This window comes from Equus caballus, chromosome 5, assembly GCF_041296265.1.
Source record: "Equus caballus isolate H_3958 breed thoroughbred chromosome 5, TB-T2T, whole genome shotgun sequence".
NCBI classification, from domain to species: Eukaryota; Metazoa; Chordata; class Mammalia; order Perissodactyla; family Equidae; genus Equus; species Equus caballus.
In genome coordinates this window covers 96,816,680-96,844,528 of record NC_091688.1, presented here as the reverse complement: position 1 = coordinate 96,844,528, position 27,849 = coordinate 96,816,680, and the positions used below count along the sequence as shown (strand labels likewise).

Below are 27,849 nucleotides of genomic sequence, written 5' to 3'. Positions count from 1 at the left end.
GTTTAACTTCTTCCCTCTTCTAGAATCTGAGATTCCTTGAGGTCATCAACATTAACCTGGGGGGTAATGTTTAAAGTACATGTATAACGGAGCCCCAGCCCACACCTACTGAAACTCGTTTCAGTTCTAAATGCCTGTTTTGAGGGAAGAAAATCATAGGACCTGGGATTATGCCAAGCATTTTAGTGACAACCTCCTCAAGATTTCTCCCCTTTTTTCATTATTGGATCCATTTATCTCTTGGTTCTTTTCAGCTGAAAATTGCTGGCCTGTAATTTCATCCACTGATAATACTGTCTGTCTTCACAAGACATAATATTCTGTCTCTTCAGTATGTCAGCCCTAGAGCTGTTTGAAAGCATCTGTCAGTGTTCCCCTCATTTATTCTCTCTTTTTATTTTATCTGTTTGTTTTTTGTGTGAGGAAGATTGCCCCTGAGCTAACATGTTGCCAATCTTCCTCTTTTTGCTTGAGGAAGTTTGTCAGTGAGCTCACATCTGTGCCGGTCTTCCTTTAATTTACATGGGATGCCGCCACTGCATGGCTTGATGGGGGGTGCTAGGTCTGTGCCGGGATCCGAACCTGCGAACCTCAGGCCTCCAAAGTAAAGCGTGTGACTTAACCACTGTGCAACCGGCCTGGCCCCGTTCTCTTTAGAAGAAAAACAGTTACTTTGATTCTAGTGGTTCCTGAAACGCACGTTGGACATTCAGCATTGAGTGTCTATTGTATGCTAGATGATTTCCTATTTTACCTTAATCAGTCCTTACAAATCCAGAGGAAGAATGTATTTTACCCTATTTTACGAATGGCTGAACTGACATTCGCATACGTTGTTCTGTACGCCCAAGCCACTCTCCCAGTGTCAGAACTAGTTTGGTTTCAGTGGAATTTCAGAATGGAGACTAACTGGAGTGTTCATCTGGTAATGAACCCTGTGAAACTTGTGCCAGAGTTACACAGTGACTGAAGGCTACTGTAACACTGCAGATAAATTTAAATTTGTTATTTAAATAATGGATTAAGTAATTATTTCAGTGACCAAAAATAGATACTTTGATGATTATATAAGTAACAGTATAGTTAGATAAGGGAGAGAACTTAGGTTACCTCAAAAAATTTTTTTTACTAAATACAGCACTTTACTATATTTCTTTAGAAATGAATAAGAACACAGTGAAAGAGGGGGCATATGAGGTCAACAGACTCAAGTTTTCAGGTGCATATTACTTTTGTCACACACCTGCTATTTTGAGAGGCTTAGGAGATTCCCTTTGTTTATAAGCTCAAAATTCTCCGCTCGGAAATGGTTAGCACAGTATTAAGGTAGGAGTTGAAAGAATGATATCCATGGCCTAAACCAGAAATTCTCATACCTCAGTGGGCACAAATGTCAACTGGGGATCTTGTTGAGACTCAGAGCCCTCTTATAAAAAGGATTCTCAGATTCTCTGGGCATGAGATGGACAACAGAAATCTGAATTTTTTATGTGCACCCCCAGAAGATTCTGAAACAACCCTTAGACTAAGGACACTTTAGGAAACATTAGAAACATTAGGTAAAGGGCACAAGCATCATTGGCTCACTTTTCCCCATCTCACATCTGTTCTTTTCAACTGCCCTGCCTCGTCTATGTTAATTCTGAAAAATATACTATACTAAAGGAGTAAACACAAGTATGTTTTTAGACGTGGTACTTTACTTGCACAGAATTCTAGGGTGTGAAAATTAATTTTAGGCATCAGTCCTCCATCTTATATTAACATGTTTTTTATTAATCTTAACTGAGAAAGTATAAGAATATAATTGTGAGGCCAAATAGTGATGTTTTTACACAGGAGCATTTTAAGTGGGGAGAGATGCATTATTTGCCTTTCTGAGTTGTCTTGTTGAGGCTGTCTTTTCCATGGTATTTAAATTATTCATATATTAATCTTTACCTCACAACTGCTTACAGGTTTGATACAGCCAAAGTAATAGTTGCTGCACTCCTGTGACATGAGTGGGTAGAAAAAATATGAATCATTTTAAGATGACCAAGTAAATGGAAGGAAGTACACTGTGAGCACACAGGCAGTACTTTCTCATTTTTTAAAAAGAACTGTTATGTTTATATTCTTTAAGAACCTAATATTTGTTAGTGATTTTTCTTTTAGTCAGATGACAATAGATAGTGTCAAAGAAATGGTAGAGGTGACCTTTTAAGAAATTTGAGTGCCTGTTACTTCCCAGGGCATTCTGTTAGGTGTTAACATAGAATGATAGCGGTATTTTAAGAGGTTTTTCATTTAGTGGTAAAAATATGGCTGTCAGAAAAGAAATACAGAGTGTTACAACGTTAGTACTGAAACTGCTGAAAAGGCATTCTTTTCCACTATTCGGGGTGCAAATGGTTAAAGTTTAGACCCTAGATCTGTAGTGCTTCCCTTTAAAAAATGCTGTCTTTTCAGAAACATTTAGCAGTAAGATGGCTGAAATTCCGTTAGCATGTATTGTCAACTTTGCTTTGAACTTAGATTAGGATCTGTGCTTAGTATGGGTGATGCCTTTAGGGAAACATATTAGAAGTTCTAACATAAATTATAGAGTTTGAGTTCTTAGATTATATAGATAGTTTCGTGTAGTCCTCAACATAAGAAGTGTTTTGTTTTTTATTTATTTTTATTTTTTGAGGAAGATGAACCCTGAGCTAACTGCTTTCTGCCAATCCTTCTCTTTTTGCTGAGGAAACCTGGCCCTGAGCTAATATCCGTGCCCATCTTCCTCTACTTTATATGTGGGACGCCTACCACAGCATGGCTTTGCCAAGTGGTGCCATGTCCGCACCCGGGATCCAAACCAGGGAACCCTGGGCTGCCAAAGCAGAACGTGTGAACTTAGCTGCTGCGCCACTGGGCTGGCCCCGAAGTTTTTATTTTCATGTTAGTGCCCAAATTATGAGGAAATTTTCTTTTCAACAACAAATACTGTCTCTGTAATACCTAGTGTAACCAAACCTGATGTAATTAGATTTTTATGTGTACTGGAACATCTCATTTATTAGAAAAGTTAACAAGAAGCTCCATTCTAGTCACGTTGAAATATGTTGTAGGATTTCCCTTTTCGTTATTGAGTCTTAAGATGTAATTGACGTTATAATAAAGCAGTGGTTCTTTACCCTGGGTGCATGTTACAATTGTCAGGGAGAATTAAAATACAGGAAGAGGAGCCACTCAGTACTTCATTCATCAGAGATCTTGATTTAATTGATGTGGAGTGCAGCGCCTACATAATTTTTTTCCAGGATGATTTCAATGTATAACCAGGGATGATGTGATTACTACTGCCTGAGGGCATGGGTTTTCAAATAACTTTTGGTTTGGGCTTAGGGAGCAACCCCATGCCTTTATTTGTTTAATCTTTCCCTTTCACAGAGAATTTCTTGACAGAAGTTTGAACCACCCCATATGTAAAGAAAAAAACGACAAAAACTCTGCTCCCTGCCTCATCTGTCCCACTTACGCTGCCATCACTCGCTCTTTAGCACTTGGTTTTGTTTTACCTGAGAAGGCAGTGTGCTGAGGGAAGTGGCTCTTGGTTATGGAAATTATGCGTGGTAGTAGCAGGAGTGGAGTACTGTCCCCATGTGTGCTTAATTTTTTTTTCCTCTCTGAAAGTACTCTACACAAGAAAGCCTTAATTATTTATAATGCCTGGGAGTTATAATACACCGGAGGTGAAAGAGGGCAGGGCATTTAGTAGTCAGGTCAAGAAAACTGACTGACTGTCAGTAGATGCACTTCCCCACAATATTCTTTTGTCCCTGAAGTGGAAAATTCTTCACGTTTTTTATTCTGAAAATTCAGCTATAGTGAAAAGTTTTCTAAGCCAAAAATAATTTCTTGTTATCTGCATTTTAAAATAGCTGGTACTGGTATTATGAAAAAAAGCATTGACATTTTTGTGGTCTGCTGGAAGTCTGAGAGTTTAGTTTCAAACTGTTTTTAACTTGATACACTGTAAATTTAAACAGTGATTGTTTTTGTCTACGTGCAGTTTGCTACACTAGCTCAGTGGGTAGTCCTTTATTTGAATTGTCGTTTTCTTTTGAACTGGTTAACTAAACTAATATATGTACAGTTATGTATTTTTATCTGCCTGTTTTACTTTTGGAATAGAAGTATTGGTTTTTGAATCATACACTTGTGTTTTACCTGATATTATTTTTCTCTTTTTTGATGTTATTTGTTTATTTTTTAGTGATTCACCTTTGCCTGTCTCATCTCGTGTCTGCTTTGTTAAGTTCCATGATCCCGACTCAGCAGTTGTGGCTCAGCATCTGACAAACACTGTGTTCGTTGACAGAGCTTTGATAGTCGTACCATATGCAGAAGGTTTGTGCTTTGTTTAACTACCTATCTGGGCATCCTATGATGACCATCTACCTCAGTATAGTTTTAGAGTGAGCGTTAGTAGCATGTTAAAAACCTAAGCTATTAACATTTTGAAACCCTTGTTATACTGTGGTCCCTATTTTTACTTGCAGATTTTTTTAAATCCTAAAAATTAGAAATCAGATTTGTTTTTATAAGATATTTAACCTTTTGCATTCTTTGGAAACATTTTTAAGTTCATTAAAACTGTGTCCCTTATTCTATTTTCTTAAGATACATCTATTTAGTTAATTTAATGTTTGAGTTTTATGAAAAAGTCCTGAAGGTGAATGGTTCACTCCATGCATATTTACACAGAAACCTTCAAATAAATGCATGTTATTTCTGTTTCGAAGAAACGACTAGGTGAGTTTTATTTCCTTAGTGCTTCCTCTCACTGATAACTTAAAAAAAAATTCCCATGTTGAGTTCCAGTATACCAAGGGTTGCAATGATTTGGTTTTTATGAAAGTTCAAAATTTCCTATAGCTTAGGTGCCAGATGGGCACTGGGTGTTTTGTTTTTATGCCAGATTTTCTTGTTCATTCATGCTATATTTTCTAGAATATCTCTAAATAATAAATTCTTCTCTCTGTTATTTGTGTGTGTGATTTTTGTAGTGGAGAAGGCAAATGCAAAACTCTTCCAGATGACTGAAAAACAGTGGGTCCTCTGCAGCCACAGGGGATTCTAGACATTAACTAAAGGCCAGCGAGCACTCAAGTCCCCAAGTGTTTTCCTGGTGTAACCATTTGTTAACTACATTTTCTCTCTTTTTACATTTTAGGCTTATGTTAAAGTAATTTGACAGAAAAATAATGAGCAGGGTTTTTGGATCTAAAATAGCCACTGTGACAAGACAGCACTATTTTAATTCAATTTTGTAAAACTTTTTAAGGCATATTTTATAATTAATTTGTTCCCGATGTACTGCTACTTTATTTGCTTTTTGGTAACTATAAATTCTGATCAAAGAAATCACTGAATATGATAAAATCACTGGATTTGAAGTTAATTTAACATATTTACTGACCAGGATTTAAATGCTTTCCCCTTTCCTTAATGAACCGGTCAGTGGAAGTGGAATCGTGATGTTGTTAACTTTAGATGCTATCTCAGATCTTTGAATATCGATGTGAACATTTACCCCATACCTTATAAACGTTGTGAAATGTCTAATTCTTAAAACTTAGAAAAATTGCTTCTCTGGTTTTCTAAAGAAATTAAATTGCATTTGTAGATGGGATAAGGCATGCTGTATAATAACCGTACGTCTATCTCCTTGGTATTAAAGTGTGTGAGCCCAGTTTAAGGTTTTAAAATATATATGCTGATAAACGTTTGACTTACTGTGTTGTGATTAAGCAATTTCTTATATCACTGTGCCTCTTGTAGGATAAGACTTACCTCCAAGAGAAAATTTACAGAATTCACATTTAGGATAAGTAATATATAGATCATAGTTTTTCGAACAAGGGTCAAATATGTGAGTAATGTGCAAAGCATTAGCCTTTAAATTTAAAGTATTTTATTGGCTAAGTATTATGTCATAGTTCCCAAGGCCTGAACATAATACAGTATATCATATAACTGGCTTTCATAAATATTTGTAGGCTGTAGTAACTTTTCTGGATCTGTTTTGAAAGTGATATACTCGGATGTATATGTAGAATTAACAGAAATAGTTAGTTCCAGAATCTGTTTTTGCTGTATTTACTTTCTGGTATGGTATGCTGTATTAATGTTATCTCCACGAAATAACTGATGTATTCAATCCCTTTGTCACCATTCACCCTAGTTTTAGCTCTTAGACTTTGGTGTTGGTTCTTGGTCAGCGTTTTAGAACAATAGACACAAAGTCTACGGTAAGGAATAGTCTTAATTGGTAAAAACTGAGATGGCTGGATTTGGAAGGAACTCTTAATAGTAATGGATTTGGGGGTGATTTAGGTTCCTTGGTTAATGTTTGTTTCTTTTGTCTGTTTCTTTTTCTTTCATTTCTACACATTCATGCAGTATTTCATGGTTCTATCAAAGCAGCAGTAAAAAAAATACTCTTGACGCATGAAAATTAACTGGTGAGGGGCCTCATTGCTATTTTTAAATTGTAGTTTTATTTTTAAATAGTCTTTTTTAAATCAGAGGATCAGATGCATGACTTTTTTTTAATGGATGCAGATCTTCTATCAGGTGTCTCACAATAAATTCAAGAGGATTTTAGTTTGCCAGAAATGTTGCAAATGCACTAATTTGAGTAAGATGTTGATAAGTAATATTATCCTCTTGAGACATAATTTTGCATGCAAAATTATCCCATAATCTGTGAAGGTTTGTTAATATTAATGCATTACTGCCCTATATCTAAATGATCTTCTCCCCACTCCCCCTCCATAACTCTTGGTATCTAAATTGATGGCAGCTCTGACACAAGCAAGATAACAGTGCTGTGTAGTATACATTTGTTTATATTATCGGCACTTCTCAGTATAGGTGGAAGGAACCATTACCTTTATTTAACAGTGGTTTTTCTTTTTTGTTGTTGTGTTTTACAGTTCTTTTCCCTGGTTCAGCCTGAACTATATACCAGGCCCTGCTGAAAATACCACCCAACAGTTTTCTTCTGCAGCTTATCCAGTTTCTCTTAAGTGCCCTGTACATATTGTATGTTTTATGATGAGATGCAGTTTCTTAATATGTATTACAGAAATACTACTGGTATTTACAAATATGTAGTTTAATTGTATTATTGAACTCTCATTTTGGGGGCTTGGGCACATTAACAGCTTAATCCATCTGTATAGGGCTTTTGCTGTTGGATAGAATTTAAATTGTCTGCATAAATATTTGTCTTAGGACCCTTAGTTTTTATCTGAATACACAGATTAGGCTTTAAAAACAGACACACATGTCGTTTTTGGCTTTAGGAGTTTGGCTAAGTTAGCTTTTGAACTGACACTGTATAGCAGCATTTTTTGGTATGGTTAGCATGGCACATGTTGGAACATAGAGCATTTTACTGTACAGGTAAGGAATGTGCCATGTTGTTTTACCTATTCTCTCTCTTTCTCTCTCACTCACTCCCACACACACATCCCGTGTGTATTCAGAGACCTTCAGAAACGTTCATGTTCGTTTTCATGAGTCAGCAAAAGCCCTACCCTTGATTCCAACAGAATATTTCCTTTACGTACTTTTCTTCTCTTAATTTTTACGAAATTTGTATGGTAGGTGTAAAAGAAAATCATAGTAACTGTACCATATTATTAACCCCTAAATCAAACTTTTTTTGTCTTGTGTATCTTGATTTTTCTGTGTGCTTTATAGTGAAGCAGCCGACACGAGTCGTTGTTCATAAAACAGCTTTTGAAAGTTGAGAGCACACCCCTGGAGAACCGACTGTGCTTGCTTACGTTTGGTTCATGACTTAAAAATCGAGTACAGGTGATGAAATCTTGGCAGTGTTAACAAAAAAGTAGTGTGTATTGTGCTATTTTTTTTTTACTCTAGAAACTTAACCATTTGTAGAGAAAAAGGAAACAAATTTTCACACATTGAAGTTTCATTCTGACATAAAATTAATGATAAATAATCATAGAAATCAAGCTTTATATTTTAGCGAACATAAGTACTTTCAACAAACTCAGGTGGTGTATCAGGGAGACATTTTCTGGGTGTTTTTGTGTGTTTTCTGTCTTGGAAAAGAGTATGTTCTAATGCAAGGATGTTTCCCTGCAGGAGTTATTCCTGATGAGACTAAGGCTTTGTCTCTGTTGGCACCAGCTAATGCAGTGGCAGGTCTTCTGCCTGGTGGTGGACTCCTGCCTACCCCTAACCCACTTACCCAGGTACTAATTCTGTTGAATTCTTAAAGGATGGAAAGGAACACAATTGTGGATATAGCTAAACATATTTGAGCTTCTGAAGTGTTGTTGTGACTAGTTCCCAGAGTGATAGCACATGTGCACAAGATTATAAAAGGCTATATTGTAATCATAAGTACTAAAGAGAATCTCTTAGAAGTTTGCATTTTTAGAACATTCTGAAAATTATAAATACCTGTGATACTGGTTTTGCCACTGGCTCTTAACCCATAAGTAACTGTGTGAAACAGAATCTCATGAGGCATAGACTTCTGTTGAACACACTGTTAAAATAGTATGTTCATTTGCCTCAGGAAAGAAAATAAATGTGAAATTCAGACTTCTGGGTTTTTTTCTTTTTTTCTTTCTCAACGTCCTGTGATCTTTTGCTCTTATCTTGGGGTTTGAATTAAGTAGGTAGCTTGAAATGAAGATGAATTCTTGATGGAGATTTTTGACACAGAGAAGATGAAGTATAAAGTTGGTGAAAAGTTTTACTGGGTGATGTTTCTAACCCTGAGAATGCTGTAAAAAGCATATTATTTTGGAACTAAAAGACTCTTTAAATATCATATATTGTAACCACTCAGATTGTAATTGGTCAGTGGTTTCACAGATGATAGCAAATGATGAACTTCACCTTGAACTTTATAGCAGTGTTTCTGTTATATCATTTTGCCTGTCCAAATAGTTCAGTTAACTATTAAGTGAACTGAACAGTGTCTTAGAGAATGAGATCAGGAATTTTCAGTATGACTTTGTTACTTAATCTCTAGGGGTTTTTTTACTTATAAAATGAGGATCTTGATAATTTGTAGATACCTTTGATGTATAAAATTGTGTAATAACTAAGATAGCCATTTTTGTAGTAGTATTAACATGGTATTTTAACTGGACTCAGTGAACAGTTAAATTACAGAAAGTTTGATACCTTATATTTACTCAATATTAATTGAAACTAGGAGAACTTTTAGCAGAGTGCTTATAAAGAAGGTCAAACTGCCTCCAAAGACTATAGGATTTTGCATGGTTCGTGTCTATTAAATTATCGATTACTCAGAATTATGTCAGGCAGGAGACAGAACCACACAGCAATTTGAACAGGAAAAGTTTACTAGTAACAGATTACTGGGGGAAGCCTAATGAATACAGGAATTTCAGGGATAGGAAGCAATTACTTCTAGCGCTGAGACAGAAAGAACACAGGAAAGAACATTTAGATGAAAGGGACCTCCACTTCCCCCTCGAGGCTAAGGTTCAGACCTCCTTTGAAAGGGTGGATAGTAGGGAAGTTCTTTGGGGGCCACAGAAATTGCTAGGAAGCTACCCAAGAGGATGCCACTGAAACTCCCTGAGAGGCGAAGGCCGCTGGATATCCCATATAGTACTGCAATAATAGTCAGAGATGGGACATAGGAACCAGGAAGAGAAACCCCTTCCACAATTAGTGTCCTTTCAGCTCCCCCTATGGATAAAGCTTAACATCATGTCGGTTGTCAAAGGAGAAATAAGGGTGTTGCTTTCGGTATCACAAAGCAGACACTGAACAGTAGATTTGGAGGGGAGAAGCAATAAATAGAATTGGCACTAGAATGTATTGAAAAGTTTTGTATGTTTTCTAAATTCTGATTTTAGGGATAAATGTGCTGTAATGAGTGAAAAATGTGGCCAGCGTATATGGCAGGGGTAGGCAAACTATAGGGCTTGGGCCAGACCCCCATTTTTGTTAATTCTTATTGGAACACAACCATGCCTGTTTGTTTATGTGTTGTCTAGGACTGTTTTCGAGCTACAGTGGCATAGTTGTGTAGTTGCAACAGAGTCCACATAGCCTACAGACTTAAACTCGTTATTATTTGGCCCTTTAGAGGAAAAGAAAAAGTTCACCCCCTGGTATAATGAACAGAAATGAAATTTTAAATAAATAAAATTTGTAATCTCACAGATTGGCGCTGTTCCACTGGCTGCTTTGGGAGCTCCTACTCTTGATCCTGCCCTTGCTGCACTTGGGCTTCCTGGAGCAAACTTGAACTCTCAGGTATAACTTAATACCCTTCAACTTTGAGCTCGTTTTTATAATTAAAGAATTTATTTCATTAACTGCTAGTTTGCATTCCAAGAGCAGGAGATAAGTGGTTAAGATAGTGCAGTAGTAATTTTCTCTTATGTAAACTCGGTAAAAGAAGATTTACAAGCTCACTGTATTATTAGCCCCTTCCCCATTAAAGAATGTCTCTTTTTATGTAGTTTAAAGAGTAGATTCACAGGAAGCCAGCATGACATCAGTATCTTATGGAGTCAGAATAAATAGTTGGGAAAGGATGGGAATGTGGTTTTATCATTTGTTTTCCTCTTATTTACTGACTTGGAAATTTTGGTTTTCTCTCATTGTAATCTTTTTTCTGAAGTTTTTACTCTGGAAATCTCTCAATTATTATACTGGCTAAGCACTCTGAGTTTTGTTTTACATGGTTTTTGGGTTTTGGGTTTTGGGTTTTGGTTTTTTTTGAGGAAGATTATCCCTGAGCTAACTGCTGCCAGTCCTCCTCTTTTTCCTAAGGAAGCCTGGCCCTGAGCTAACATCTGTGCCCATCTTCCTCTACTTTATATGTGGGACGCCTACCACAGCACGGCGTGCCAAGCAGTGCCATGTCCGCACCCGGGATCCGAACCGGTGAACCCCGGGCTGCCTAAGCGGAACATGGGAACTTATCCTCTGCGCCACTGGGCTGGCCCTACATGTTTCTTTAATATGTTACTTTCCCTCAGAAAGTCTTAAAATAAGCAGCAGGTAATTGTTAAGTAAGATCTAGACTGTTCAGCTTCGCAATCTTTATATTTCACTTGCTAAAGCAGCTCTGAATATCCAGTACTATAGCCACTGATGTCTCCTGTTTCTTTTTATTTTTTTAATGTGGCTACTAGACACCTTATAATGTGACATTTGTCTGGCATTATATTTCTGTTAGTCATCGTTATGCTTAGAATATGTTACTTTTTGGAGCTTTACCAGATTGTCTTAGGATAGTTCAACATACTGAAAAATTGTTTTGTGTGTTCTCACTGTTATATTTTTGTTTTTGCAGTCTCTTGCTGCAGATCAGTTGCTGAAGCTTATGAGTACTGTTGATCCCAAGTAAGGATTTTTTTTCTGTATCCACTGTGATATGGATATAGTATGTGAATGTTTAGAGAACAGTTATTTTTTGATAGTTAAAAAGAAAGTTATTTCTAGGCATGCAATATATAATTCTGTTTTCAAGAAACAAGGAGAGAAACCCAAGACAAGCCCGTCTGTAAAGGGTTTTGTTTTAGTGTAATTTGAGTCTTTCAAAATAGTTGTAAAAAGCTTATCCCGGGATAACAGGAAAAGAGCTAAACATTATCTTTAGTTGATTCATTTGAAAAATATATATTGACTACCTACTATAAGCTCATGCCTTTGTAGCATTTATGTTGTAGTCAAGATGGGAGACATTATTTCAATACAGTAAAGCATGTGTATCCAACCAGAGGAAGTAAGAGGTGCTTACTACATGGAGAAGAACTTAGTTTGAAGATCACAGAAGCTAAGCCCCAGGGAATGAATCCATGTTGGGGAGGCAGAAGGGGGGAAAGCACTATCCTAGAGCAAAGGAGTAGTACATATCACACAATAATTGCCAACGTTGTCTTTTAGGTGCTTTGAAAAGTTCTCTTTATGCAGTAACTGTTAGGTTTCCTGCTTGATATATAACAGTCATAAGATGTTTTAATTGGTAATTTCTTGGTATATTAAATTTGGACTTAATCCTTTTTCTCCTTAACTTGGTGAAAGTCACTGTCAGTAAGTGGGAGAGCATGGGGGGAGGGAGGGCAGACTCTATAGTCGTTAGTAGTTATTCGCCTTTTTTCTTAAAAATGATTAGATAAAATCCAAGCATATATCTTCCACCCAGCTTATAGAATAAAATATCATCAATGCAGTTGAATTCCCCGTGTACCCATTCTGTCTGTATTTCCCACTCTTCCCACAGATAACTACCATCCTAAATTTGGTGTCTTTAATTTTTTCTCACATGTATAAACACTAAGGTGCATGTGTAGCCTTTCCTGTCAGAAATTTGATGAGTAACTTTTGTGTGCCATTGGCCTCTGCATCAGTTTCTCCCCATCTGCAAACTTAAAAGTAATGCTCTTCCACAACAAAATTATGATGTTGCAGAAAGGTTTTAAATCTGATGGAGAGTTCTATTAATCAGAAATCTTCAGCATCAGCATGTTCCTATCTACTAGCCTTTCTCAAAATGTCTTTATAGAATGTTAATGGATGTTCAGCAAAATTAAATAGATGTTTTTCTTATTCCAGGTATCTCTGAGTCTTTAAAGTGCAAGTGCCATTGTAAATGTTCAAAAGGATACTAGACTGTATATGGTTTTACCAAAATTGGAATCCTCCCCCTCTTTTTCAAGGAGTATCTTACTAAAATGATGATAGCTGAAACATGTATTATATTTATTTGAGTACTGTTTTGCATTTTTAAATATTTCAGATCTCAATTTTTGATTCTGTTTCAGGTTGAATCATGTAGCTGCTGGTCTTGTTTCACCAAGTCTGAAATCAGATACCTCTAGTAAAGAAATAGAGGAAGCCATGAAGAGAGTACGAGAAGCACAGTCCCTTATTTCTGCTGCTATAGAACCAGGTAAAATACATTTATGCGATTGTGTTGAATCTTAAGTTATATGATTGTTGGCAAAAATGATTCTTGAATAAGTTTGGAAATTTGTCAAATAATACTCTAGTCGTTTTTTGATTTTCCAAGTTCTGATAAAAGATCGTGTACTGGAACAATCCTCAGTTGGGGGATGGGGAGGTGGGGAGTTGTTACCCAGACATATTTGGGAATATCTGGAGACATTTAGTTATCATGCCGATACCAACTGCATCTAGCTGGTTGAGGGCTAAACGTCATTCTCTGTATACAGGACAGGTGCCACCTCCCTCCTCCCAAGCAGAGGATGATCCATTCCAAAATCTTAGCAGTGCCTAGGTTTATCTAATACTTGGTGTGGTATTTTGGTTGTTTTTAGTTTATGGTTTTTTGGTGGTTTTTCATCATTTATGTTTTCCTATGTTGGGATAGCCTAATTGATTTTAGTCTTTAAGTCTTTGACCAAGAGAACCTACTGTAGATGCTTCTGTTTGTCATTTGTTTAAAGAAAAACAAGTACCTTATTCTTTGCAGATTGTCTTTTCAAGATGAAATGAAAGGTCATCTCATTGTCTGTCTGTATATATTTGGATCTTTGGTCCTGGATTTTTTTCCTCCATTAAATAATGTTTTATTAATTTTCAATTCTTATTTATAAGTAGGAAGGCTTTTAATATGTATAGTATTAGACAAATGCTTTTTAAGTATAATATTGGCTAAATTATTACCAAGTGCTTTTATGTGTGTTAGCTCATTTAATCAGCAAAATATTATATAATTAGCCCAACGCCCCATGGTAAGCAGGAGGAGCTTTAGAGACACTACTGGATCTGTGACTCCAAAGCTGGAATGCCATGCAGAACTGTTTCTCTTTTTGTTGAAAACTCATAACTGGAATGACTAAAAGTGGTTTCTTTATGAATTCCTCCCCCCCCCCATTTTTGTTATTTTATTATTAATAATGACATTCACAATAAATTGCATCCTGTTAGTGAAATGATGTAAATGGGAAAGAGGAACTCATTCTCACTTTGTCCATGTGTGAAGAATGCAGTGGCTTTATTTCTCTTGTTATTCCCAAGTTAAGTGAATTTCTTGTGTCATTTAAAAAATAGGAAATAGAGACAAATCATTCTAGATCTGTCTCCTACACTTAACACAATTGAAAATTTTTGAGAAGGAGAGGAGACAGATTAAGAAGAGAGCTAGCTTATGAATATCCAGTTCTGTCACAGAATACAGTGAGAACAGTGAATGAATCGTGACTTTCTGGATCTGGAGGCCAAATATGGAGCCCGTGTATCAGCGTCTTTAACGTAAATATACATGAATTTATTTAAGCAAAGGAACATAGAGCTAAGTGGTGAAGAAAGAACATTTGCTGGAGCAAGAATTTAAAATATATATATTTTTATTTATTGTAAACTTAGTTATTTTACAGTTAAATGCTGGTTGGGGAGATGTTAATACATAAACGTGTGAAAATTAAAGTTTTAATCTGTGTGAATTGTAGCTATGTTTTGGAAAGTAGAACCTAGGAATGGAAAAAGGGACTCTTCACTTAGAAACCTCTAAAGAATAAAGAATGTGGAAGATAATCCTTTTCATAGAGAGTTTTATGGACGACACTTCACAGCCTCCCAAGTCTAGCAAATGAAATAGTCAGGGGAACCTTTGGATAACTGAAAATTAGAATTCTCATTTGGATCTACCAAAAGCCTTGATAATTTGTCGAAGCTTTAGTTAAGTGATGCATTCTCACTGTAAAATGATCACTTATAACATTTAAAGATTATATATAAAAGCTAAAAATTAAGATAAATTCTTACAGTAACTTCTGAATGGGAATAATCTTCCCATTTGTTTGATGATTTCTAAATCTAGATTCCTTTTCTTTTAAATCCAGATAAAAAAGAAGAAAAACGGAGGCACTCACGATCAAGGTCACGTTCCAGGAGGAGGAGGACTCCCTCATCTTCCAGGCACAGGTTAGATTGATTGCTCTTGATAGTCTGTTGTACCTTAGACACAGGGAATTTCTGTATCTTGCATCCTTCTTAATTTGCTACCTGTTAACCTGCTAGCTCCTGGTTAAAGTGTGTTTTACTAATCACTCCTGTTAGCAGAGTGTGTGAACAAGTGTTCACATATGTATAAATGGAGAAAAGGGATAGGCTAAATAGATGATTGATCCTTTAAAACCCAAAACAATCCAGAGATCAGAGGACTAGGTGCTGGGATATGAACACTAAACTGAGTTAGTATGCAAAGAACAGTGTACTTGAAACTTGTAAATTCTAGTTCTGACTTTCCACTAGACTCTGAAATTTTAATTTGGGAGGTCATTATACAACCTGCAGATTACCCATCTAATGCATGAATATTTGCAGTGACGATTTGCTGTGCTTTTTTGAGTATCGTCCTTTTATCCTGCCTAGAGTAAGACTAAATCAATTTATTCTCTTTTCTACATGATGTCCCTGTATAAATGTATAAGGTTTTCTTTAGACCAGGGACTTTGGTATTAGGACCTTCTTTATACTTGTAGAAAATAGGAGAAGCCCAAAGAGCTTTTGTGTATATCACTAATAGCTATCGATGTTGACCATATTAAAATTTAAAACTCATTTGAAATAACAGTAGTAAACCTGTTCGTATTAGCATGGCTTTGAAACAAAACTTTTCAAAAGAATTAGAAGAGTGGCTTTGTTTTACTTCTTTGCAAATCTCTTTAATGTTTAGCTTAATAGAAGACAGGTATAGCATTCTGTATTCAACTAACTGCAGTGTATTTTGGTCAGCGTATGTAGAAAATCTGACTTCACACAAAACAAAGATGTAGTTGGAAAAAGGGGAAAGTAATTTTATAGTCTTCTCAGGTGATTGTGAAGAGTATTCTTTGACATAACACCAAAACTTGACAAGTGATAGTTTCTTAAAAGATAATTGCAATATGGAATCTGAAACCATAATAATGAACCTTTCATATTCTGTTGCATAAAAATGTATTGATCTTCCTTACATTTTGAATGGATCTTTTTCCCAGGCGTGCTTTTGTAAAATTATGCATCAGTGGTTTGCAGAATAATTGATTCATTGCGTTATGCAAGTTTTCAAATGTTAACACGTTTTGTTAGACAATAGCAAAAAATGACACTTGATAATATTACCACAAATCTCATCAGAAAACTCTTAAGTATTAGGAAGATGTCAAGGTCACAATTGTGGATTGATTTTTTCCAGAATTTCATTTTCTCTTGAAAGCTCAGATTTTACTATTGGCAACAAATTCAGTTGTTTTCCTTGAAATGATAGGCATCATTCATTTTTCAAGAAAATGTCTGCCAAATACCCAAGTCTGAATAACCGTAGTTTGTCAGTTGTTCTTTCAAGTAAATGTGATGTTTCATGGGAGAAGCAATTCTTTAAGCTCAAAACTCAATCATGTGTCTTCCTTGATACAGCCATTGAACTTTAATAAGTATCAGAAGTGATTTATGCCTACTTCCCATTTTATCGCACAGAATATTGTTCAAGGGACTAGGTACAGTGTTGCTCCTCAATACTACTACTACTTGAATAGTACTCAAGGGACTAGATTTAATAAAGTTAGTAGTTTTTACTGCTTCATCAAGGACATCCTTAGTGAAAATGGCTTTTTATTTCTCTTTTCTTGTACTGCAAGTGCATACTGCAAATGCCAGTGAACAATGCAGTGACTTCTAGGGCAGTTCTGTTGCCGCTCCCTTGATTTCTGCTAAGGAAATGCCAGCACTCTTACACCACCTTTGCTTTTCCACGTTCATGCACGTCAGCACAGTGATGAAAAGGGCAAATAACGTCTTATTTTGGAAATAATTTCAACCTTGTGGTCGAATGACCTTGTCAAGTCGTTTCTTGGACTTCGTCTTAGTCCATTCAGCTGCTATAATAGAATACCATAGATTGGGTGGCTTATAAACTAGAAATTTGTTTCTCACTATTCTGAAGGCTAGGAAGATCAAGGTGCCGGCAAATTCGGTGTCTGGTGAGGACTCACTTCCTTGCTTGTTGTCACCCATCTTTTCTCTGTGTCCTCACGTGGTAGAGTGGGCGAGGGGTCTCTGAGATCTCTTTCATAAAGGTATTAATCCTATTGATGAAAGTTCTACCCTTAGGACCTAATCACCTCCCCAGGGCCCACCTCAAAATACCGTCTCACAGTGTTCAGCCTGGTTTATCTTTCCACACTCATCATTTGCCACTCCAAACAGTTAACCACAGTATTACTTGCCTGAACATGTCGTTTTCCTTATCCCTCCGTGTTTTTGCTCACGATGTTCCTTTCCACCTAAAGCTCTTTCTCCCACATCTTCATCTCATAAGAGAAACTCCTTTTTTCTCGGTTCCAGATACAGCTAAAATTTTATTCTTATGTGAAGTGTTGTTACTACTTACAGTCCTGATCTTCCAGAACAGTGCTCTCATAGCTTCATGTATCACTTGAAAACGTTTGCAAAAAGAGAGCCTGTGTCTTTTTCTTCTGTGTATACCAAGTACATGGTAGGACTCTCAGATTTTAGTTAGAACTACTTTATATGACCAGTGGGAAATAACAGTGAAACCTTTGTTTCCCTGAACAAAGTGTTTTTGGACACTTGTAATAACACATCATAACACATAATTGTTATGGGTTGTGTAGTATCTTGAGCATCTTGGCATATAAAATGACCGTTACTTCCAATAAGCTTTTTTACTTTGATATATAATGTGCTAATCTCTGTATTTTTCCATGTTGAAAAGCTCACATAAGCTAGTAAGTGAAGTCAGGCACTATAGTAATTGCCCAAGGGTACAGTGGTGAAAAAGGTAAACATATTTAACTCCTTGTCCTTTTGGAGCTTACAGAAAGATAAGGTAAGCATTACAGGAAAATTTCCTATGATACAGTCATGTTATTGAGAGGGATTGTTTAAGTAAATAGTTTCAGATATAGTAAAAAATAAGAAATGATTAAAATAAAAATTTATTGAATTTGATCAGACTCTACTGATGTGTTTTGAAACTGCTGTTTTGGAGAATGATGGCAACCAAAGCTATATTAGCATATCGGTAAGAGGAAAGAAGGGAGTCAGTGTTTAATGTATATGCCTGAGCCACTGAGCTGGACTTCATAATTTTGTTTCAATTACAAGTATTCTGTGATATAAGTGCCTTTATTGGTTTTATTCGACTGCCAAAGTAATAGCCTCAAAGAGGGTAAATAATGAATGCTCTCAGCTGGTTTATAAATGATAGTTGAACACAAATCTCCATTTCTAAAATGTCTATCCTCTGGCACCTTGAAAAAGTGAAGGCAAAAAGTTTAGACTGTATTTGAAATTTTTCATAGAAAGAGGTTGAGTGGTCACTAGAAGTTAAATGATCAAGTCTAAGCAAAGGACTGTAATTTATTTTTAACTATTATTAATATAGAAGAAAATAAAATGTAGGAAGGAGGATCAGTGACAACCTCAAAGGTTAATTGTGCTTCAGTCCTGAGAGAGAAAGTATAGAAGTGGGGGAGAGGGTACAGAGAGAAACATTTCTGTTACATGATTGGAAAGAGATGATTATATAGAGACGGTGGTATGTTGAGTGGAAATGAGAGAAAAAGAGGCAGTTTGAACTGAATTGTGTATATCTACATGAGGCCTGCGTTACTTGAATTTCTCTTAAAGTGTAAATCAAAGAAGTGAAATATATTTTGGAGAACAAGAATCAGAAGTCATAGAAGGCAGCACACACTGTGGTTTCTATTTATAAAATGGGAATAGTAGTGGTACCTACTTTATAGGCTTATGAGGATAAATAAGTTAGTATTTGTAAAGCACTGATAAGCATATATAAGTGTTTGATAATTTTAGAGTTAGCCTGCAATATTGAGGAATCAAATAAATGCATATTAAAGTGCTATGTAATTGTGAAAGATGATGCAAATGAACCAGATATTTTTTATTTTCATTTATTCTCAAGAGGTATTTTTAAGTTCAGAGTTGTAATTTCAGTGGGCATGGAAGGACTAGTATTACAGGTTGACCAAAAGATTAAAAGATGAGGAATTCCAGGTGTTAAAAGGTATTACTAAATTCTGGAGTGTCAAAGATGTTTATTGTATGGGCTAAATAAATAATGGCAGCAACTGATGGGAAGTTATCCCACCTTACTGATGGTTAGCCCATATGTCTGAATCTTTTGTCTGATGCTAAGTGAAATAGTCTCACACAGAGCTAGTCTTTGTCCATTTATATACATGTGTTGGCATCCTTTTATATTATCAGGCGGTCAAGAAGCAGATCGAGGAGGAGATCGCATTCTAAGTCAAGGAGTAGGCGACGGTCCAAAAGTCCACGACGGAGAAGATCTCATTCTAGAGAGAGAGGCAGACGGTCAAGGAGCACGTCAAAAACCAGGTACGGCAGACTGTTAATATTGGGCGGGAAGATAAATTTTAAAGTTCTCAAGACCTCAAATATTGTGCTGCTTGATGATAAAAGAGGTAATGATGAGTGATAGGGCCAGACTGGGGAAGAAACTGTTCAAAGTTGAGGAGGCTCATATTTCTTCTCTTGTTCTCCTGTGTAAACTTGAGATTTCTGCCTGTAGCTGAAGACTTAGATAAAATTTGTTTGTAGTAAAAATTCTAGCTATCCTACTACCTTCTTTCATTTCCTTCTTTCCATGCAACTACTGCTAAGGAGTTAATGCTGTCAGTCATTCCTCATGCTATGCCAAAAGAGTTTGTATGGCAGACAACCATGCCTTAATTTATCTTTATATATCTTATCATTAACACCTTATAAAAAACATTTATTAAGAATTGCTATACGCCAGGGGCTGGCCTAGTGGCATAGCAGTTAAGTGGGCATGTTCCGCTTCAGCGGCCCAGGGTTCGCCAGTTCGAATCCCGGGTGCAGACATGGCACCACTTCGCAAGCCATGCTGTGGTAGGCGTCCCACATATAAAGCAGAGGAAGATGGGCACAGATGTTACCTCAGGGCCAGTCTTCCTCAGCAAAAAGAGGAGGATTGGCAGCAGTTAGGTCTGGACTAATCTTCCTCAAAAAAAAAAAAAAAAGAATTACTATACACCAGATACTGAACCCTACTTGGAGAGTCGCCTACCTCATGAGTTGGGACCAGTAGAGAGTTACAGTGAGGATTCATCGAACAACAAACATTCTCACCTTAACAATTTTATTTTGATTTAAACATGCATTCAATAATCAATCTTTCTCATATAGGGCCAAACCCTTTTAAATTAGTATACGTAGCCTTGATTAACACATACCAAATCACTGTTTTTTCATTTGAACCACCTCTAAAGCGACGGGAACTCTATCACTTGATAAAGTGCCTAGATTTTTATTCTATTTTCCCATTCATAGTTGTCACACACACACAGTTTTGAAAGTTATTTTTTTAGCAGTGATCCTTTATCTCTTTCTAAAATATTTACCTTAATTTTCTAGAAGCAGTCCTTTATTTTATACTACTTTATCCGTTTATATATTTAATTATATAAGGACAGCTGGAGGCCAACAAAATTTATTCTTGGTAAGCATGTAACTCACCTGGGAACAGAGGTTCTGGGATAGCTTTACTGAGTGTTCAGCCTGTAACAAGGCTTTTAGTCATGTTTTACAGAGTGAGTCATCTCTTAATCCAGTCAAGCAAGCAAACAAGCTTGCTAAATGAAACAGCTATCATACAAAAGAATTTGGCATTCCTTCCCTCCAGAAACTTTATCCTAGGAGAGAAATGGATGTAACTACAAAGGAAGGGCCATTGTTAGCGATGTTGGAGGAGGCTTGATTGGGAAGTGACTCTGAGTATTAAATTCCTGATAGATTTGACTGGATTCCATGAGGGGCATGGTTTCAGGTAGAGAATGTTGTTTACAAAGTTAGCATGAATTCTTGAAATAGCAAGTATTTTGGTGTAGGAAGATGAGGAAGTGAGACCAGAGACGTGTAAGACAATCACACAGAAGGCTTTGTTGTTCACACTAAGGAGTTTGCACCTGATCCAGGAGGCAGTGGAAATAGATTGAAAAGTGGTGAACAGGGAGTTAATACCTTCAAGTTAGTGCTTTGTAAGATTTCTGGTAGAGAGTGAAAGATCAACTTATGGAAAACATGACTGGGACCCTTTACGGAACTGTGACAGTAACCTCGGAATTAGATTATGATAAAAACTTGAATGGAGAGCAGGGTGACCAACAAAGGGAGGGAATGAAATGGAGAATATAGGGCGAGAGGATTAGCCTAGAACAGCAAAAGTGATCCTTTAATCTCTAAAACTACAGATTAGTTGAGGATAAGATTGTGTTTCTGAGTGTTAGGGACATCTCATTCAACAAATATATTGTTATCCTTTCCCCAGAGTGAAGGGGAGAGTGGCCATCTTTCGGGGGGAAATTGCTGTGGGGAATAAAGTTTACAAGGATCTCTAAGAAGATTTAGAGTGAGGTATGGTTGTAGTAACAGTCCATTGTGATGGGATATTTTTCCAATAGCACTGAACAGCCTAGAATATATAGCAGCAGGAAAAATGATAGAAGGTTGGGTTGATCCATGAGGTTAACGTTGGGGTGTGTGCTTTGGAAGACTATTGATAGTATTGTGATTAATTTTGGTAGTGGTGTTATGGATTTGAGCCTGAGAGTAGAGGACATAGAGTCATGGTGGGCTGGGGAACTGGCAATCAGCTGAGAGAAAAAGGAGTGTTGAAGAGCCCAGAGACTATCATTAAAAGTATTGGTGTTTGTTGCAGGACCTACTAAGAAGCTCAACGTCCTTAATTGTGTTCTCACCACATAGTCTGCTTTACTTTATTGGAGAGAAGTTTTATGTGGAATCCCAAGAAAATAGGGTTTTTTTAAAAAACAGTTATTTACCAGAGATATACCACTTGAGCACTATTGTTTCTATACAGTTCTTTCAGAATAACGTTCTTATTTTAAGAATCAGATTAGGGGGCTGGCCCCGTGGCTGAGTGGTTAAGTTTGTGTGCTCCGCTGCGGCAGCCCAGGGTTTCGCTGGTTCAGATCCTGGGCACGGACATGGTACCACTCATCAGGCCATGCTGAGGTGGCATCCCACATGTCACAACTAGAAGGACCCACAAGTAAAATATACAACTATGTACTGGGGGGATTTGGGGAGAAAAAAAGCAGAAAGGAAAAAAAAAGAGGAAGAAGATTGGCAACAGTTGTTAGCTCAGGTGCTAATCTTTAAAAGAAAAAATCGGATTCGATCTCACTGTGCTTTTGTTTTTATTTGTAATGCTGTATAAATGTACCTTAGCTGAATCTTCTAATGCATAAATTGTGTCCATTTATTAGAGACAAAAAGAAAGAAGACAAAGAAAAGAAGCGTTCTAAAACACCACCAAAAAGTTACAGCACAGCCAGACGCTCCAGAAGTGCAAGCAGGTGAGGTGGCATCATGAATTCTTGGCATTGTTTTTAACTTTGTTTGCAAGGACGTTAATAGGCTGTGAATTTTAAATGTTTTCCAGTACCTAGGCACGTATATCAGTATTAAGTTTTTTAAAGACAATTTGTGAGGAATAACCTAAAGTTCATCTTTCCTTTTACTTGATAATTTTGTGGTGTAAAGTGTATTTGAAGTAACCTGGAATTCAACAGTGGTTAGTTTTTACGTTTACTGTATGCATTTCACATCCTGATTTGGTTTGTTTGTGGTTTATTTCCTAGACATTTTGTAATGGCTAAAGTATTCTGAATTATTAGATTGAATTCTCCCTGTTTTCCTTGTTTTTGCTGAGAAAGATTAGCCCTGAGCTAATATCTGTGCCAGTCTTCCTCCACTTTATATGTGGGTCACCACCACCGGATGGCTGACAGTTGGCATAGGTCCAGGCCCAGGATCCAAACCGTCCATCCTGGGCTGCAGAAGCAGAGTGCACCAGACTCGACCACTGCGCCAAAGGGCCGGCCCCTACGTTAAATACATTCTATTATGTTAATTTATATTTAAATTAGCCACATGTTAATATCCAAAAGAATTTTATTTTCCATATATAGCAGTTCGTCGATAAAATAATGGGAGGCGGTACAAGTTCTGATTTGTGTTATTCTTAGACTACTAATTGTCTTTAACCTGCCGTAGTGAGAATTCAGTATTGCAAACTACTCCACAGACACACTTAACGTGGAATTCCTGTGATGTTAGTAAGTGCTGGCCATACGTAGTTCTATTTTCTTCCAGTCTCATTTACACATGTATTGTTGCAGTGTTTTCTTAATCTTGATTGTTTCAATTCACTAGGAGGCTCACTTACACACACCTTAACTCAAAATGGATGAGAGACCTGTGCAAGCTAAAACTAAAAACCTCTCAGAAGACCTTCATGATCTTGAATTTGGCAGTGGTTTCCTAGATAGGACACCAAGCATAAGCAACAAAAGGGAAATATAGATAACTTGGAGATCATAAAAATTAAAAACTTCTGTGTTTCAAAGAATACTATCAAGAAATTAAAGACAACCCACAGAGTGCTAGAAAATATTTGCAAATTATCTATCTGATAAGGGACTTGTATCTAGAATATATAAAGAACTATTATTACAACTCAATCATAGATAACCCAATTAAAAAATGGGCGAAGGATCTTCACTGACCTTCTCCAAAGAAGATATGCAGTGTCTGATGAGCGCCTGAAAAGATGTTCAGCGTTAGTCATCAGAACAGTGCAAATCAGAACCACTTCACACCCACTAGGTTGATTGCAAGCAGAAAGACGGATGATAACTAGTGTTGGTGAGGATGTGGAGAAAATTGGAACTTTGTACATTGCTGGTGTGAATGTAAAATGGTGCAGCTGCTTTGGGAAAAAAAAATTTGGCAGTTCCTAAAAGAGTTAAACAGTTTTTTCACACAGCAGTTTCACTCCTAGGGATGTACCAAGAGAGAGAAAACATATATTCACCCAAAGCTTCTAAGGAAATGTTCATTGCAGCATAATTCATAATAACCAAAAAGTCAACCCAAATCCATTGACTACTATGGATAAACAAAATGGTGTATCCATACAGTGGAATATTATTCAGCGATAGAACAAAGTACTGATACATGCTACAACGTGGATGAGCCTTGAAAACATTATGCCAGATGAAAGAAACCAGTCACAAAGGAGTACATGTTGTATGATTCCATTTATATGAAATGTCCAGAATGGGTAAATCCATAAAGACAGCAGATTAGTGGTTGAGCTGCGCTAGCTCAAGGGTGCGGAGGTTCTTTTCAGGGTGATGAACATTTTCTTAAAAGGTAAAGATATAAAAAAGGAAATGAAACCAGGTTCTAGTGTGCAAGGAAATGGCAAACCAGGTGATTGGTGGCAGAGGGGGCATAAGAGATGGGACGCACAACATACATTTTCTTACCTTAAAACCTGGAAACATTTTGTGCCCATTGCTTTGTTTAATGTACTTAATGATAAGTACCTTACCCTGCATGATTATTGGATCACTCTGAGTTAAGGCATATACTGTAAGTTTTTATTGAATACCTACGATGTGTTTGTAATTGTGCTACAATCTATCGAGGGGCACAGAAACATAAAATCTCTTCCATCGAGGGAATTTGGAGTAGCAGTTACCCAGAGCAATAGCAGAAAGTATGAGGCATACAGCCCTGACAAACTTAGTAAATATTTGAGGAGTGAAAATTTCTGTATGAGATTTCCAGGAAAGTGGGGGAGGTGGTCACAGGGGGCTGTGAGGGTTTTAAAAAAAACTTCATTTGGAAACCAGACAACTGAAAGGATGGAGTTTCATTGTTTTGTTAGTGCCTAAATCATATAATGGTCATCTTGCTAGTCCTGTAACTTTTGAGAACAGTGACAGAAGCAGATTTGTTTTTTTTTTTTTTTTTTTTACAGCCACAATTTAAAGAGGGGAAAGGCTGTGCGTCTTCACACGGACTGCTCAGAGCGGGGCTGGGGGATGAGGTTTGCTGGAGGATGGGGGTCCATTTGATCTCCATGTTATCACTGACTCTGCTTCTCGGAATTTTACATAATGATTTAAAAGTAGTTGTTTTTGTATTTTATTAGCAACTGCCTCCCATATCACCACTATTATCCTATACCTGTTCTAGCCACTGAACGTTAGAATCTAAAACTGATTTCTTAAAGAATAGTTTACTTTGGACTGTTTTTCCCTTTTAAATTAGAACTTTTGTTAATCATTCTTTCCTCAAGTTTAAGATTTCTAATGGCTTGATGACATTATGTCTTTAAGAAGAATTGCTAGAACTTCGAGTTTTCTTGAGGGCATTAAAAGAAAGGCATGTAGTTTGCAAAAGAAATGCAGTTGTTTGTTATTCGTTTGACTCTTCAGCTCAAAGCAGAGTTTGATTATCAGAATCCTGTTGTAGGAGTTCCTCATGGAGCTCTGTCGTAGACACATCTGCTATGATGTGTCTGCATTTTTGCAATAATACTGTATTTTAAAGTCGAGTTCGCACATTTGTGGTTCTAGAGAGAGACGAAGACGAAGAAGCAGGAGTGGCACAAGGTCTCCTAAAAAGCCTAGGTCTCCTAAAAGAAAATTATCTCGCTCACCATCCCCTAGGAGGTAAGAATATTAATCATTTAAATCGATCCTTTCTATTTTTCAGAAACTGGCAGTACTTTTTATTTTTAAAACTGTCCTAAAGTTTTTCTTCCTTTTCAGGAATTAAAGTGCTGAAGCACATATTGATCTGTCCCCTGTATGACTTGAGATGGGGTTGTAATAAACACTGTTTAGGATTGGGCCTTTAGACCCATAACCAAGTGATGGTCTTCTTGCCTGTATGTCTTGTGTGCAGCTTGTGTCCAGTGTTTTGAAATTGGGTCTTTGTCCTCTTTGTAGCCTGTGACCTTGGGTCAAGCTTGCCATCCAAACAAGTGTAAACATATTGCTACATTTAAGGGGGAAGCTTTTTGAGTGGTTCCTTTAAAGCATCTTTTGTTGAGAACATTTTACTGTCATCCTAGACATAAAAAGGAGAAGAAGAAAGATAAAGACAAAGAAAGAAGCCGAGATGAAAGAGAACGGTCAACAAGCAAGAAGAAGAAAAGTAAAGATAAGGAAAAGGATCGGGAAAGAAAGTCAGAGAGTGATAAAGATGTAAAAGTATGTTTACATACTAATTTACTTTGTTATTTTGGGTGGTACTGGTACTTTTAAGAAGTGATTTTTCTGTGAAGACGTTTACTTTTATTATTCTCCTTGGCAAAGCAGGTTACACGGGATTACGATGAAGAGGAACAGGGGTATGATAGCGAGAAGGAGAAAAAAGAGGAGAAGAAACCAACAGAACCAGGTTCCCCTAAAACAAAAGAATGTTCTGTGGAAAAGGGAACTGGTGATTCACTAAGAGAGTCCAAAGTGAATGGGGATGATCATCATGAAGAAGACATGGATATGAGTGACTGAGCACTGCCTCCGTGCGAGTCCACCTGTACACATGCATCAGTGTCATTCCTCTGTGTGATTTCTTAATGCTGTATTTGTTCATCTCAAACCTAGATGTATACAGCTCCGAGTTACTTTAATGGTTATAAAGCTCCTGATATTGATATTTGTTATTTACATCCCAAAGCTTTTAGAAAATGACACGTGGGTAACCAGTTCTTGACATGGTGAAATCTGATTGAGTAGCCAAGCAGTTTACTGTCCTGGTGCTGCTGCGTAACAAGAATGAGAAGCTGCATGCGTCTCCAGCAGGCATGGACTGTTTCTGTTGTATGACCTCCTTTATTAGCTAAGTTCACTTATAGTATTTCTAGAATTTGATTCATCGCCGTGATAGAGCCATGTAGGGAATGCACTGATTGCATGTTAATTGTGGCAGGAATATCCTAAATGTCATTAAAATTCTCCAACATGATGGATCTACTTACGGTCTTGTTTTGTTGACATGACAAATTAACATTCTTATAGTTACATCTGGTAATGAGCATTTGAAATAGATAATCCTTTAAGCCTTGTGGCTAAATTTTTGTGGCTTTTGTTTAACTTTGAAAGGTTATATATGCACTAACCTTTTTTGATGGCTAATTAGGCTTTACAGAAATAAGATTTCAAATGAAACTGTCTTTGGCAGTGAGTAAATAGCATATTTTGAAGTAGAGTTGTATACTTTTTCATAAGATGTTTGGGAATTTTTTTTCCTGAAATAATTTATTCCACATCTCCGTCGGTGAAAGCAATCTGCCTGTCCTGAGTCCATCTGGAAAAGAAAGTTCTCTCTCGTCCTGGTTTTCAAGTTTCCACTTTTATTAATTTGTTTTAATCTCAGTGTTGGAAAAAGGGGATAGTGCATTTTAAATTGACCTTCATATGCTTTTAAAATAAGACAGATCTACTTGATAATGTACTTTTTATTTGATCTCAAGTTGTATAAAACCAATAAATTTGTGTTACTGTTACTGCAGTAGTAATCTTATGCACACAGTGATTCCATGTTAAATGCAGAGTAGTTAGGTAACTGTTTTCCTAGTTACAGGAGTTTCAAGCTTCACTTTTGTGCAGTAAAAACAAAAGTAGGCTACAGTCTGTGCCATGTTGATGTACAGTTTCTGAAATTGTTTTACAAGACTTTGATAATAAAACCCTTAAACTTATGTTCGTTTTCCTGTAAAACTGTATCTGTATTTATTTACGCTGTTGAATGTATGACATTTACCTCATTCATTTTACAAATCAAGTTCTTTCCCCTTTCAATCCACATATTGAAATATAGTAATAAGGTGAAATCCATTATTGTAGTGATTAGTTGCCATCAGATTTGTCAAAGTTGGTTTAATTTTTATCTAAAAGTCTTTTTCTTACTATAATTTTATTT

The 27,849-nt window shown here is 36.7% G+C and overlaps 1 protein-coding gene across 7 annotated transcripts in view; it reads left to right on the top strand.

Moving 5' to 3' along the window:
- The window catches only part of SRSF11 (serine and arginine rich splicing factor 11), a 43,689-nt gene extending 16,061 nt beyond the window's left edge, over positions 1 to 27,628 (top strand). For 3 of the 7 annotated variants that reach the window (XM_023641862.2, XM_023641865.2, XM_070268852.1), the window contains 11 exons: positions 4,241 to 4,374; positions 8,149 to 8,258; positions 10,219 to 10,311; positions 11,360 to 11,409; positions 12,831 to 12,958; positions 14,874 to 14,955; positions 19,267 to 19,398; positions 22,332 to 22,421; positions 25,497 to 25,592; positions 25,997 to 26,135; positions 26,241 to 27,628. In XM_023641862.2, the coding sequence (XP_023497630.1) occupies positions 4,241 to 4,374; positions 8,149 to 8,258; positions 10,219 to 10,311; positions 11,360 to 11,409; positions 12,831 to 12,958; positions 14,874 to 14,955; positions 19,267 to 19,398; positions 22,332 to 22,421; positions 25,497 to 25,592; positions 25,997 to 26,135; positions 26,241 to 26,438 (1,252 nt within the window). In that variant the 3' untranslated portion in view covers positions 26,439 to 27,628. Of the gene's footprint in view, positions 1 to 4,240; positions 4,375 to 5,033; positions 7,855 to 8,148; positions 8,259 to 10,218; positions 10,312 to 11,359; positions 11,410 to 12,830; positions 12,959 to 14,873; positions 14,956 to 19,266; positions 19,399 to 22,331; positions 22,422 to 25,496; positions 25,593 to 25,996; positions 26,136 to 26,240 lie in introns of those variants that run through there. The other 4 variants (XM_070268853.1, XM_023641864.2, XM_070268855.1 and 1 more) reach the window with 3 other exon arrangements.
- Positions 27,629 to 27,849: the final 221 nt, after the last annotated feature.